This window comes from Pseudophryne corroboree, chromosome 10 (genome assembly GCF_028390025.1).
Source record: "Pseudophryne corroboree isolate aPseCor3 chromosome 10, aPseCor3.hap2, whole genome shotgun sequence".
Lineage (NCBI taxonomy): Eukaryota > Metazoa > Chordata > Amphibia > Anura > Myobatrachidae > Pseudophryne > Pseudophryne corroboree.
The window spans coordinates 259,518,550-259,533,772 of NC_086453.1; the positions used below are offsets into that span (position 1 = coordinate 259,518,550).

At 50.0% G+C, this 15,223-nt stretch overlaps 1 protein-coding gene across 2 annotated transcripts in view; it reads right to left on the reverse strand.

The window, feature by feature from the left end:
* Positions 1-13,625, reverse strand: part of LOC134966465 (nicotinamide N-methyltransferase-like) — an 85,036-nt gene extending 71,411 nt beyond the window's left edge. Inside the window, exon 1 of one of the 2 annotated variants that reach the window (XM_063943227.1) lies at positions 13,401-13,625. In XM_063943227.1, coding sequence (XP_063799297.1) covers positions 13,401-13,551 — 151 coding nt within the window. In that variant the 5' untranslated portion in view covers positions 13,552-13,625. The remainder of the gene's footprint in view (positions 1-13,400) is intronic. The other variant, XM_063943228.1, reaches the window with a different exon arrangement.
* Between the last annotated feature and the right edge of the window lie 1,598 nt (positions 13,626-15,223).

Here is a 15,223-nt window from a genome sequence, read left to right on the forward strand (position 1 = left end):
GGCCAGAAAAATTGCGGGACACTTTCGGCGTACAGGCACCACGTACAGAAGACTGGAGCACCACCAAAAACTACTGAACCTGCCCTGCCATCATCTGAAGCAAGAAGTGGTAACGAGGTGGAATTCAACCCTCTATATGCTTCAGAGGTTGGAGGAGCAGCAAAAGGCCATTCAAGCCTATACAATTGAGCACGATATAGTAGGTGGAATGCACCTGTCTCAAGTGCAGTGGAGAATGATTTCAACGTTGTGCAAGGTTCTGATGCCCTTTGAACTTGCCACACGTGAAGTCAGTTCAGACACTGCCAGCCTGAGTCAGGTCATTCCCCTCATCAGGCTTTTGCAGAAGAAGCTGGAGGCATTGAAGAAGGAGCTAAAAGGGAGCGATTCCGCTAGGCATGTGGGACTTGTGGATGCAGCCCTTAATTCGCTTAACAAGGATTCACGGGTGGTCAATCTGTTGAAATCAGAGCACTACATTTTGGCCACCGTGCTCGATCCTAGATTTAAAGCCTACCTTGGATCTCTCTTTCCGGCAGACACAGGTCTGCTGGGGTTGAAAGACCTGCTGGTGACAAAATTGTCAAGTCAAGCGGAACGCGACCTGTCAACATCTCCTCCTTCACATTCTCCCGCAACTGGGGGTGCGAGGAAAAGGCTCAGAATTCCGAGCCCACCCGCTGGCGGTGATGCAGGGCAGTCTGGAGCGACTGCTGATGCTGACATCTGGTCCGGACTGAAGGACCTGACAACGATTACGGACATGTCGTCTACTGTCACTGCATATGATTCTCTCAACATTGATAGAATGGTGGAGGATTATATGAGTGACCGCATCCAAGTAGGCACGTCACACAGTCCGTACTTATACTGGCAGGAAAAAGAGGCAATTTGGAGGCCCTTGCACAAACTGGCTTTATTCTACCTAAGTTGCCCTCCCACAAGTGTGTACTCCGAAAGAGTGTTTAGTGCCGCCGCTCACCTTGTCAGCAATCGGCGTACGAGGTTACATCCAGAAAATGTGGAGAAGATGATGTTCATTAAAATGAATTATAATCAATTCCTCCGCGGAGACATTGACCAGCAGCAATTGCCTCCACAAAGTACACAGGGAGCTGAGATGGTGGATTCCAGTGGGGACGAATTGATAATCTGTGAGGAGGGGGATGTACACGGTGATATATCGGAGGGTGAAGATGAGGTGGACATCTTGCCTCTGTAGAGCCAGTTTGTGCAAGGAGAGATTAATTGCTTCTTTTTTGGGGGGGGTCCAAACCAACCCGTCATATCAGTCACAGTCGTGTGGCAGACCCTGTCACTGAAATGATGGGTTGGTTCAAGTGTGCATGTCCTGTTTTGTTTATACAACATAAGGGTGGGTGGGAGGGCCCAAGGACAATTCCATCTTGCACCTCTTTTTTCTTTTCTTTTTCTTTGCATCATGTGCTGATTGGGGAGGGTTTTTTGGAAGGGACATCCTGCGTGACACTGCAGTGCCACTCCTAGATGGGCCCGGTGTTTGTGTCGGCCACTAGGGTCGCTAATCTTACTCACACAGTCAGCTACCTCATTGCGCCTCTTTTTTTCTTTGCGTCATGTGCTGTTTGGGGAGGGTTTTTTGGAAGGGACATCCTGCGTGACACTGCAGTGCCACTCCTAGATGGGCCCGGTGTTTGTGTCGGCCACTAGGGTCGCTAATCTTACTCACACAGCTACCTCATTGCGCCTCTTTTTTTCTTTGCGTCATGTGCTGTTTGGGGAGGGTTTTTTGGAAGGGACATCCTGCGTGACACTGCAGTGCCACTCCTAGATGGGCCCGGTGTTTGTGTCGGCCACTAGGGTCGCTTATCTTACTCACACAGCAACCTCGGTGCAAATTTTAGGACTAAAAATAATATTGTGAGGTGTGAGGTATTCAGAATAGACTGAAAATGAGTGTAAATTATGGTTTTTGAGGTTAATAAAACTTTGGGATCAAAATGACCCCCAAATTCTATGATTTAAGCTGTTTTTTAGTGTTTTTTGAAAAAAACACCCGAATCCAAAACACACCCGAATCCGACAAAAAAAATTCGGTGAGGTTTTGCCAAAACGCGTTCGAACCCAAAACACGGCCGCGGAATCGAACCCAAAACCAAAACACAAAACCCGAAAAATTTCAGGCGCTCATCTCTTGTTCCTGATAGTCAAATTGAAGATGTCACTGTTGAAGTACACCAGGATGAGGATATGGGTGTTGCTGGCGCTGGGGAGGAAATTGACAAGGAGGATTCTGATGGTGAGGTGGTTTGTTTAAGTCAGGCACCCGGGGAGACACCTGTTGTCTGTGGGACGAATATGGCCATTGACATGCCTGGTCAAAATACTAAAAAAATCAGCTCTTCGGTGTGGAATTATTTCAACACAAATGCGGACAACAGGTGTCAAGCCGTGTGTTGCCTTTGTCAAGCTGTAATAAGTTGGGGTAAGGACGTTAACCACCTCAGAACATCCTCCCTTATACGTCACCTGGTCCGCATTCATCAGAAGTCAGTGACAAGTTCAAAAACTTTGGATGACAGTGGAAGCAGTCCACTGACCACTAAATCCCTTCCTCTTGTAACCAAGCTCCTGCAAACCACACCACCAACTCCCTCAGTGTCAATTTCCACCTTACACAGGAAAGCCAATAGTCCTGCAGGCCATGTCACTGGCAAGTCTGACGAGTCCTCTCCTGCCTGGGATTCCTCCGATGCATCCTTGAGTGTAACGCCTACTGCTGCTGGCGCTGCTGTTGTTACTGCTGGGAGTCGATCGTCATCCCAGAGGGGAAGTCGGAAGACCACTTGTACTACTTCTAGTAAGCAATTGACTGCCGAACAGTCCTTTGCGAGGAAGATGAAATATCACAGCAATCATCCTGCTGCAAAGCGGATAACTCAGTTCTTGTCAGCCTGGGTGGTGAGAAACATGGTTCCGGTATCCACCGTTAATTCACAGGCAACTAGAGACTTGTTTGAGGTACTGTGTCCCCGGTACCAAATACCATCTAGGTTCCATTTCTCTAAGCAGGCGATACCGAAAATGTACACAGACGTCAGAAAAAGAGTCACCAGTGTCCTAAAAAATGCAGTTGTACCCAATGTCCACTTAACCACGGACATGTGGACAAGTGGAGCAGGGCAGACTCAGGACTATATGACTGTGACAGCCCACTGGGTAGATGTATTGCCTCCCGCAGCAAGAACAGCAGCGGCGGCACCAGTAGCAGCATCTCGCAAACGCCAACTCGTTCCTAGGCAGGCTACGCTTTGTATCACCGCTTTCCATAAGAGGCACACAGCTGACAACCTCTTACGGAAACTGAGGAACATCATCGCAGAATGGCTTACCCCAATTGGACTCTCCTGGGGATTTGTGACATCGGACAACGCCACCAATAGTGTGCGTGCATTATATGTGGGCAAATTCTAGCACGTCCCATGTTTTGCACATACATTGAATTTGGTGGTGCAGAATTATTTAAAAAACGACAGGGGCGTGCAAGAGATGCTGTCGGTGGCCCGAAGAATTGCGGGCCACTTTCAGCATTCAGCCACCGCGTGCCGAAGACTGGAGCACCAGCAAACAGTCCTGAACCTGCCCTGCCATCATCTGAAGCAAGAGGTGGTAACGAGGTGGAATTCAACCCTCTATATGCTTCAGAGGATGGAGGAGCAGCAAAAAGCCATTCAAGCCTATACATCTGCCCACGATATAGGCAAAGGAGGGGGAATGCACCTGACTCAAGCGCAGTGGAGAATGATTTAAACGTTGTGCAAGGTTCTGCAACCCTTTGAACTTGCCACACGTGAAGTCAGTTCAGACAGGGCCATCTTAACAGCAGTGTAGGCCCCTGGGCACAGCAATGCACTGGGCCCCCTACCCATCCTCCAGCGGTAGGGTGGGGGTGCTATCAGCGGCAGCTTTGAAGTCCCGTGGGCGGTAGGGGGTGTTCTATCTTCCGCTCAGCATGTGGGACATGGAGCAGTAATTTCTGCTTATTACTCCTTAACTGCACAGATGGGACTAAACTGTAGAAGGGGGCATCGGGCTGAATAAAGAAGCCCTGGTACATGACTTCCAGGGTGGTAGGGGGTGTTTAATACGTAGGTGAGGGGTGGATAGTGGAGTGGGCTTAAAATGTATAATTTTCCTGGAGAGTGTCACCTTTCAGACGGTTCTGGGGACTCAGAGTACAGGAGCCAGAACAATTCACCAACGAAATCTAAAATTGCATATTAGGCGTGTGGAGATAGAGCAGGGACCAGCTGGTTGAAGGCTGATATCTCTGTTTCTGGGCATAGTAGAGACAAGCTGCCAGTGTCCACCAAAAAGGGGAGAGTCCCAGCTTTTGGAGTATACCCTCATAAAAACTCTAAATCAGACAGAACCCGAGATATCTGGCTGGGAAGAGCAATTAACAGGCTTGGATTGGGACCACTGCTTTCAAGTCGGATATCTCCAGTTCCCCAGGGCCGATTTTCAAAAATCTGGTACCCCTGGAAAGAGGGGACCCTCAGCTATCAGCCTAGGCCCCTTATACTCCTGGGGCCCTTGGGCAAGAGCCCATTGAGCCCATATGAAAAGACGGCCTTGAGTTCAGACACTGCCAGCCTGAGTCAGGTCATTCCCCTCATCAGGCTTTTGCAGAAGAAGCTGGAGAGATTGAAGGAGGAGCTAAAACAGAGCGATTCCGCTAGGCATGTGGGACTTGTGGATGGAGCCCTTAATTTGCTTAACCAGGATTCAAGGGTGGTCAATCTGTTGAAATCAGAGCACTACATTTTGGCCACCGTGCTCGATCCTAGATTTAAAACCTACGTTGTATCTCTCTTTCCAGCAGACACAAGTCTGCAGAGCTTCAAAGACCTGCTGGTGAGAAAATTGTCGTCAAGCGGTACGTGACCCGTCAACAGCTCCTCCTTCACATTCTCCCGCAACTGGGGGTGCGAGGAAAAGGCTAAGAATTCCGAGCCCACCCGCTGGCGGTGATGCAGAGCAGTCTGGAGCGAGTGCTGACATCTGGTCCGGACTGAAGGACCTGCCAATGATTACTGACATGTCGTCTACTGTCACTGCATATGATTCTCTCACCATTGAAAGAATGTTGGAGGATTATATGAGTGACCGCATCCAAGTAGGCACGTCAGACAGTCCGTACATATACTGGCAGGAAAAAGAGGCAATTTGGAGGCCCTTGCACAAACTGGCTTTATTCTACCTAAGTGGCCCTCCCTCCAGTGTGTACTCCGAAAGAGTGTTTAGTGCAGCCGCTCACCTTGTCAGCAATCGGCGTACGAGGTTACTTCCAGAAAATGTGGAGAAGATGATTGTCACGGCGCCGCGGTCTTCATACTTACCTCTCCGGGCGCGCTGGGTCTCCGTGCGGCCGTCCTCGCTGGCGGGTCCCGGCGTCCGGCGCTCTGTCTAGCAGGCCTCCACGTCCGACGTCCTCGGGAGCTGCGGGTGATGTCATCGGCCCGTCCTCCAATTAGGCCCTGGCGGGAAGTTTAAATTCAGACGCCGGGCAGTGCTCCGGCGCCTGAGTATCATCGTTCAACTGTACCTGTGATCTCCAGTGCTCTGTGCCTCCTAGCACCTCCGTGCCTCCAAGCACCTCCGTGCCTCCAAGCACATCCGTGCCTCCAAGCACCTCCGTGCCTCCAGCACATCCGTGCCTCCAAGCACCTCCGTGCCTCCAAGCACCTCCGTCCCTCCAGCACATCAGTGCCTCCAAGCACCTCCGTGCCTCCAGCACATCCGTGCCTCCAAGCACCTCCGTGCCTCCAGCACCTCCGTGCCTCCAGCACATCCGTGCCTCCAAGCACCTCCGTGCCTCCAGCACATCCGTGCCTCCAAGCACCTCCATGCCTCCAGCACATCCGTGCCTCCAAGCACCTCCGTGCCTCCAGCACATTCGTGCCTCCAAGCACCTCCTTGCCTCCAAGCACCTCCGTGCCTCCAGCACCTCCGTGCCTCCAGCACATCCGTGCCTCCAAGCACCTCCGTGCCTCCAGCACATTCGTGCCTCCAAGCACCTCCGTGCCTCCAGCACATCCGTGCCTCCAAGCACCTCCGTGCCTTCAAGCACCTCCGTGCCTCCAAGCACCTCCGTGCCTCCAAGCACCTCCGTGCCTCCAGCACCTCCGTGCCTCCAAGCACCTCCGTGATTTACCAGCACCTGTTAAGTTCTCTCTTTCAGGAGACCTTCAGCGTCCGCACATGCCTCCTGTCCGCCGATCAGATCCTGCATGAGGAAGACTTACATCCGGCCATCTCTGCTGCGGCCCAGTTGCGGTTCCACTTCCCGGTCATCGGAAGAAACCCCGAGTCCACAACCTCCTCAAACCAGGTCAGTGATAGTATACTCAGGCCACATGGACCCGGGGAATCGGAACACGGACTCAAGTGCCATCCAGGACCTGGCTTCCCGTGTACAAAGTCAGGAAGCGGCACAAGGTCAGGTGATGCAGTACCTCCAGGAGTTGTCCGGACGTCTGGATCAGATTCAGGCGTCTCTAGCCTCAGTACTTCCGGCACCAGTTCCGGTAGCTGCACCACTTGCCACCTCCAGCAATGTCCAACCATCGGCCGGTGCCACTCCGCGCCTTCAGCTGCCTACGCCATCCCGTTACAATGGGAATCCTAAGAATTGTCGTGGTTTCTTAAACCAATGCGAGGTACATTTCGAGCTACTAGCTCACAACTTTCCTACAGACCGGTCCAAGGTAGCATATATTATTTCTCTGCTGGAAGGATCTGCCTTGGACTGGGTGTCTCCATTATGGGAACGTTCTGATTCACTGGTTTCCAATTACTCAGAATTGATCACGTCTTTTCGACAAATTTTTGACGAGCCCGGCAGGATGACCTCGGCCTCTTCTGACTTACTCCGCATCCGTCAAGGCTCCCGATCCGTGGGTCAGTATGTGGTTCATTTCCAAACCATTGCCTCTGAACTTCGTTGGAATAATGAGGCTCTGAGAGCTGCTTTCTGGAACGGTCTTTCTGATCGCCTGAAGGACGAGTTGGTCACTTGAGAGCTTCCGGATTCTTTAGAGGAATTGATCTCCCTCTGTGTCAAGGTAGATCTCCGGATGCAGGAACGTGGAGGAGAACGTAGTCGATCGGATCGTTCTAGGTTCCGGCTTCCTCCTGCAAGGCAAGCGGTGTGTCCAAGTCCAGACGAACCCATGCAGATTAACCGATCCCGATTGTCCCCGGAGGAGCGGCAACGTCGTCATGAGGGTAAGCTCTGCCTGTACTGCGGAGCTGCGGGTCACTTCATCAAGTCCTGCAAATCCCGTCCGGGAAACGAGAAGGCCTAGCTTGTTCCGGAGGAGTCAAGCTGGGGGTTACGACCAAATCTTCTCCCACTTCGGACTGTTTGCTTCCTGTAACGTTAATCACCAAGGCCACTTCCAAGTCTTTTGAAGCCCTGTTGGACTCTGGAGCTGCGGGGAATTTCGTTTCTTCCCTCTGTGTTCAAAGCCTGAATTTGGAAGTACGGTCCATTGAACGGCCTATTTCCTTGACAGCCATCAATGGTACTAGGATATCCAAGGGTATCATAACAGAACGCACGGTTCCAGTTAAACTACAGGTCGGGGCTCTACATCAAGAATACTTGGAGTTCCTGGTGATCCCGGAAATGCATCACGATCTGGTTCTCGGAATACCTTGGCTCAAAAGTCACAATCCCCATATCGATTGGAAGACCGCACAGATTCGGTCTTGGGGTTCTTTTTGTCACGTTAACTGTCTCACCCCTGTTTGTCCGCTTCGTGTTTCTTCTAAGGCAGGGGAGGAACCTATTCCAGAGGCATACCAAGAATTTAGAGATGTGTTTTCGGAACAAGCAGCCAACCAGTTACCACCCCATAGAGCTTGGGACTGCCCCATTGAGCTTATCCCTTGAAAAATGCCGCCTCGGGGTCGCATTTATCCTCTGTCCCTCCCAGAGACACAGGCTATGTCTGACTATATCAAAACCAATCTTCACAAGGGATTCATCCGCCCCTCTACTTCCCCGGCTGGAGCGGGCTTTTTCTTCATGAAAAAAAAGGACGGAGGGTTAAGACCATGTATCGACTACCACGGCTTAAATGATATTACCATCAAAAAAAAATCCCCCTTGCCTCTAATAACAGAGTTATTTGATAGAGTTCGTGGTGCCCATGTTTTTTCCAAGCTCGATTTGAGGGGGGCCTATAACCTTATACGCATCAGAGAGGGAGATGAATGGAAGACCGCCTTCAATACCCGGGATGGGCATTATGAGTACCTGGTGATGCCGTTCAGTCTTAGCAATGCTCCTGCAGTCTTCCAGTGATTCGTCAACGAAATATTCCGAGACATGTTATATCTAAGTGTCGTGGTGTATTTGGATGACATCCTGATTTTTTCAAAAGAACCTTGCTGAACACAGATTACAAGTCAAAGAGGTACTCCGCCGTCTACGTGAGAATCATCTCTATGCCAAGATGTCCAAGTGTACCTTTGAAGTAACATCAATACCGTTCCTCGGTTATATTATCTCGGGGAAGGAGCTTCGCATGGATCCGGAGAAACTCTCTGCCATTCGGGACTGGGCACAGCCACTCTACTTGAAGGCAATACAAAGGTTCCTGGGTTTTGCGAACTATTATAGAAAGTTCATTAGAGGTTTCTCCACCATTGTTGCACCCATTACCGCCCTAACGAGAAAGGGTTCCAACCCGGGGTTGTGGCCTCCCGAAGCCATAGAGGCCTTTTCCCACTTGAAATCAGCTTTTATGTCCGCTCCAGCACTCCAACAACCAAATTTCGAGGAACCTTTCTTCCTAGAAGTCGACGCATCCTCGGTCGGAGTTAGGGCCGTTCTCTCTCAGTATGCCTCAGATAAGAAATTACATCCGTGCGGCTTTCACTCTCGTAAATTCTCTCCAGCTGAACGGAATTACACTATTGGAGACCAGGAACTCTTGGCGATTAAATCTGCCTTGGAAGAGTGGAGATATCTCTTAGAGGGGGCCAAACATGTGACTACCATTTACACTGATTACAAAAATTTGTTGTATATCAAAACCGCACAGTGCTTGAATCCTCGCCAAGCTAGATGGGCACTCTTCTTCACTCGATTTTCTTTCATTATCAAATACCGAGCCAGGACTTTCAATACCAAAGCGGATGCACTGTCCCGTTCACAAACTCCCACAGATGATGAGGATTCCTTTGAACGGGGTTTAATTCTAAATCCAATTTCTGTCTCTGCTGCCTCGACTACTCCAGGTCCTCTTCCTGGAAGAATGTCCGTACCGGTCAAATTCCGGTCGAGGATACTTCAGTGGGCCCATATCTCCAAATTCTCCGGTCATCCCGGCGCCCAGAAGATGTACAAGTTTCTGCAAAGATCTTACTGGTGGGACTCCATGAGGAAGATGTACAGGATTACGTTAATTCCTGTCCCCAGTGCACACAGCATAAATCTCCCCATTTACCTCCTGCTGGGTTGCTTCGTCCTCTGTCCATTCCTATGAAACCCTGGACTCATATTTCCATGGACTTCATCACTGACTTGCCCCATTCCAAGGGTTGCAACACCGTTTGGGTAATCGTCGACCGTTTTTCGAAGATGGCACACTTCGTTCCTTTGACTGGTCTACCAACAGCCCCGAAACTAGCTCTACTGTTCATCCAAGAACATTTTCGGTTGCATGGGTTGCCACAGGAAATAGTCTCTGAGCGTGGGGTACAGTTCACCGCAAGGTTTTGGAAAGCCCTCTGTTCGACTCTACAGATTAAACTTAAGTTTTCCTCCGCTTATCATCCCCAAACGAATGGACAAACGGAACGAGTCAATCAAGATCTAGAGACTTTCCTCCGTCTTTATCTCTCCCCTTCACAGGACAACTGGGTGGAGTTGTTACCTTGGGCAGAGTTTGCCCATAATCATTCGTTTCATTCTTCCACTGGTGAATCTCCATTTTTCATCAACTATGGGTTCCATCCAAGTGTTCCAGAACTACTAAGCCTTCCGATGGAAGAGGTTCCAGCCGTAACGTCCACTCTACTACACTTTAGACAAATTTGGAGTAAGGTTCATGCTAATCTTAAGAAGGTTTCAGTCCGGTACAAGTTCTTTGCGGATAAGAAACGGCGAGCCGCTCCACAATACAAGGTTGGCGACAGGGTATGGCTGTCCACACGTAATCTCCGGTTGAAGGTGCCCACCATGAAGTTTGCTCCAAGATTCATCGGTCCTTACCCTGTGCTACAAGTCCTGAATCCTGTGGTCTGCAAGCTGGGTTTACCTTCGCACCTACGTATACCGAACGCCCTCCATGTTTCTCTTCTTCGTCCTCTCGTCCTTAATCGTTTCCATTCAAAGACCTCTAGCCCCACCTCAGTGGAGACTGAAACAGACTTCGAGATCAAAAATATTCTAGACTCGCGTTACCTTCATAAGAATCTGCAATATCTGGTGGAATGGAAAGGATATGGTCCTGAGGAGAGAAGTTGGATAAAGGCTTCTGAGGTCTCGGCTCCTCGACTAGTCCGGATCTTCCATGCTAGACATCCTACGAAGCCGGGAAAGTGTCCAGGGGCCACTCCTAGAGGAGGGGGTACTGTCACGGCGCCGCGGTCTTCATACTTACCTCTCCGGGCGCGCTGGGTCTCCGTGCGGCCGTCCTCGCTGGCGGGTCCCGGCGTCCGGCGCTCCGTCTAGCAGGCCTCCACGTCTGACGTCCTCGGGAGCTGCGGGTGACGTCATCGGCCCGTCCTCCAATCAGGCCCTGGCGGGAAGTTTAAATTCAGACGCCGGGCAGTGCTCCGGCACCTGAGTATCATCGTTCAACTGTACCTGTGATCTCCAGTGCTCCGTGCCTCCAAGCACCTCCATGCCCCCAAGCACCTCCGTGCCTCCAAGCACATCCGTGCCTCCAAGCACCTCCGAGCCTCTAAGCACCTCCGTGCCTCCAAGCACATCCGTGCCTCCAAGCACCTCCGTGCCTCCAGCACATCCGTGCCTCCAAGCACCTCCGTGCCTCCAAGCACCTCCGTGCCTCCAGCACCTCCGTGCCTCCAGCACATCCGTGCCTCCAAGCACCTCCGTGCCTCCAAGAACCTCTGTGCCTCCAGCACATCCGTGCCTCCAAGCACCCCCGTGCCTCCAGCACATCCGTGCCTCCAAGCACCTCCGTGCCTCCAGCACATCCGTGCCTCCAAGCACCTCCGTGCCTCCAAGAACCTCTGTGCCTCCAGCACATCCGTGCCTCCAAGCACCCCCGTGCCTCCAGCACATCCGTGCCTCCAAGCACCTCCGTGCCTCCAGCACATTCGTGCCTCCAAGCACCTCCTTGCCTCCAAGCACCTCCGTGCCTCCAGCACATCCGTGCCTCCAAGCACCTCCGTGCCTCCAGCACATTCATGCCTCCAAGCACCTCCGTGCCTCCAAGCACCTCCGTGCCTCCAGCACATCCGTGCCTCCAAGCACCTCCGTGCCTTCACGCACCTCCGTGCCTCCAAGCACCTCCGTGCCTCCAGCACCTCCGTGCCTCTAAGCACCTCCGTGATTTACCAGCACCTGTTAAGTTCTCTCTTTCAGGAGACCTTCAGCGTCCGCACGTGCCTCCTGTCCGCCGATCAGATCCTGCATGAGGAAGACTTACATCCGGCCATCTCTGCTGTGGCCCAGTTGCGGTTCCACTTCCCGGTCATCGGAAGAAACCCCGAGTCCACAACCTCCTCAAACCAGGTCAGTGATAATGATGTTCATCAAAATGAATTATAATCAATTCTTCCGTGGAGACATTCACCAGCAATTGCCTCCAGAAAGTACACAGGGATCTGAGATGGTGGATTCCAGTGGGGACGAATTAATAATCTGTGAGGAGGGGGATATACACAGTGAAAGGGGTGAGGAATCGGAGGATGAAGATGAGGTGGACATCTTGCCTCTGTAGAGCCAGTTTGTGCAAGGAGAGATTGATTGCTTCTTTTTTGGTGGGGGCCCAAACCAACCAGTCATTTCAGTCACAGTCGTGTGGCAGACCCTGTCGCTGAAATGATGGGTTCGTTAAAGTGTGCATGTCCTGTTTATACAACATAAGGGTGGGTGGGAGGGCCCAAGGACAATTCCATCTTGCACCTCTTTTTTCTTTCATTTTTCTTTGCATCATGTGCTGTTTGGGGACTATTTTTTAAGTGCCATCCTGTCTGACACTGCAGTGCCACTCCTAGATGGGCCAGGTGTTTGTGTCGGCCACTTGTGTTGCTTAGCTTAGTCACACAGCGACCTTGGTGCGCCTCTTTTTTTCTTTGCATCATGTGCTGTTTGGGGACTATTTTTTTGAAGTGCCATCCTGTCTGACACTGCAGTGCCACTCCTAGATGGGCCAGGTGTGTGTGTCGGCCACTTGGGTCGCTTAGCTTAGTCACACAGCTACCTCATTGCACCTCTTTTTTCTTTGCATCATGTGCTGTTTGGGGACTATTTTTTCGAAGTGCCATCCTGTCTGACACTGCAGTGCCACTCCTAGATGGGCCAGGTGTTTCTGTCGGCCACTTGTGTCGCTTAGCTTAGCCATCCAGCGACCTCTGTGCAAATTTTAGGACTAAAAATAATATTGTGAGGTGTGAGGTGTTCAGAATAGACTGAAAATGAGTGGAAATTATGGTTATTGAGGTTAATAATACTATGGGATCAAAATGACCCCCAAATTCTATGATTTAAGTTGTTTTTGAGGGTTTTTTTGTAAAAAAACACCCGAATCCAAAACACACCCGAATCCGACAAAAAATTTTCAGGGAGGTTTTGCCAAAACGCGTCCGAATCCAAAACACGGCCGCGGAACCGAATCCAAAACCAAAACACAAAACCCAAAAAATTTCCGGTGCACATCACTACCATTTAAGAATAACCAATACTGTACCTAAAGTATTAATGAGCCCTGTCAGATTAATACTATCATGAACTTTCTGTGGACTTGTATCTGATACCAATTTTATAATTTGAAAACAGTTTTATTTGCATCAGTACAGAAAATAATACATTTAGGGGGACATTTTCTAAGCAGTGATAAGAGCGGAGAAGTGAGGCAGTGGAGAAGTTGCCCATGGCAACCAATCAGCACTGAAGTAACATCTATAATCTGCATACTAGAAAATTATACAGTGCTGCTGATTGGTTGATGGGGCAACTTCTCCACTGGCTCACTTCTCTGCTCTTATCACTGCTTAGTAAATGTTCCCCTAATTCTCTGCCAGCACATTTAAAATATACTATAGTCTGCCAGCACATTTAAAACATACTATAGTATATGCATTATTACACAGCTGAATCAATACTTATGTTATAAATTCAAGACTTGTCTATTATTGCTTGTTCAATGTTTTACCTGAAGTGAATATTTCATGAAGATTCTGTAACACAAAATCAGTCCATTCTCCAACAGCAACTCCTTGCCCTGGAGAAAAATATGTCTGTAAGTAGTCCATAGGATTAAAATCATCAATGTAAGTTTGTGGTGTGGAGTAAGGTGTCTCCATGTTCTCCTTTCAGTAGAAGACAAAATACAGTTGCTTCACTTAGGCACCGATAGACTGATACTGGAAAGAAAGAACACGGAGGTCATTTTATACTGCTTGGCTATTTGTGAAAGTGAGGCAGTCTCTCTCTTAGCCAAAAAAAAAAAAAAAAAAGCTCTCTTCATTTATTTGGAGTTGGACTGGATAAGTACTTCAATCTCACACTGATAAAAGTTTGCTCCATTCCTCTGTCTTTTCTGTTCTTTCTGTCATTTAGCTCTCTATTTTCAGTCTATTATGATTCTTACTAAATATGAGCGGGTCTCGTTCTCTGAGAACCGGACCCACCTGAACTTCACGATCCGAGTCTAGATCCAAGTCGGGCTTGGGTTTTCCTGCCTGACTTGTATCCCAAAATAAGGCAAAACATCCCTTCCGCTGTCAGGTTCTCATGGGTTTTGGATTCTACTATATATAAGGATTAATTTCACTCCGTCTGTGAAGCTTGTAGTGTCCATGCTGTGTCTGTCCAGGGGTACCGTGTTGTCCATCCAGGGGTGCTGCAGTTTTGTCCATCCAGGTGTGCTGCAGTATTGTCCATCAAGCGGCTGGGGCTGCTTTGTCCATGGGCAGTGGTGTCGAGAGAGGGAGGGAGAGGGTACAAATTACCCGGGCTCAGGTCTGATGGTGGGGCCCAGTGAGGGCCCTGGGCTTCCTCCCTCTTAACTGGCAGTAGCAGCTGCACCTCTTCTCCTTATCCCGGTACACACTAAACACTTGTGGACTGTAGTGGGTACCATGGTGGCGCTTAAAATACATTTTTTTCTGTACTTTTTCTAAGGGTGCATAACCATGCCTCCTGTGATTAGGCCACACCCCCTGAAAAGTACCTGGGCCCAGCCAGGCTCTTAATTGCCCCTTCCATGGGTGCTTTATCTGTGATTTGACCATCCAGGAGTGCTGTGTTATCCATCTAGGAGTGCTCCGTAAAATATATATATTCCCAATGGTCTGGCACATCCCTTAGAGTATATACTTGGCTGGTTGCGTGCTTGAAATCATAACATATTACCCATCTAAAGCGGCACTCCATGCATAAATAACTTCAATCCGGATAGCAATATATGGTACAACATTTCAATGCCTCCTTTACAGTAGCAGATCTTGTTACGGGCACACAGGATTTTTGCCCGGGGTGCCGCCTTCCGGAGGGCGCCACCAGTGCCAGATTAAGGGCCACATGGGCCTGGAGCTGAAATTTGTGAAGGGCCTATTATATGCCATCGCAGATGTTGTGACCAGCGCTGCATGGGTGTGATGTGATGTAAGGGCATGACCAGTGCTGTGGGCTTGAGACCTACACATAGGTTGTGTGCATAGCCTGTGCCATGATGCGTAGCTAGCACCATGGAGGGCATAGCTAACACATACCTTCAACTAACTCAATCTCCCTCTCTACTTCGCTTTACATGAAGCAAGCACTGCCTGTCATTTTATTGACCCCCCCCCCCATCTATATATCCATTCATGTGCTCTCCTCGTGTCCCAGATGGAGAGGATGCACTGACATTGAGGGGGGCTTTGACTAGGATATCATATAGTGGAGGAGGCAGTAGATCAGATGTGTGCTGTGTTAGTTGCGCTTTCCACCAGTCACCTGCTTCATGACTATGCTTACCTTGAGCAGCTCACC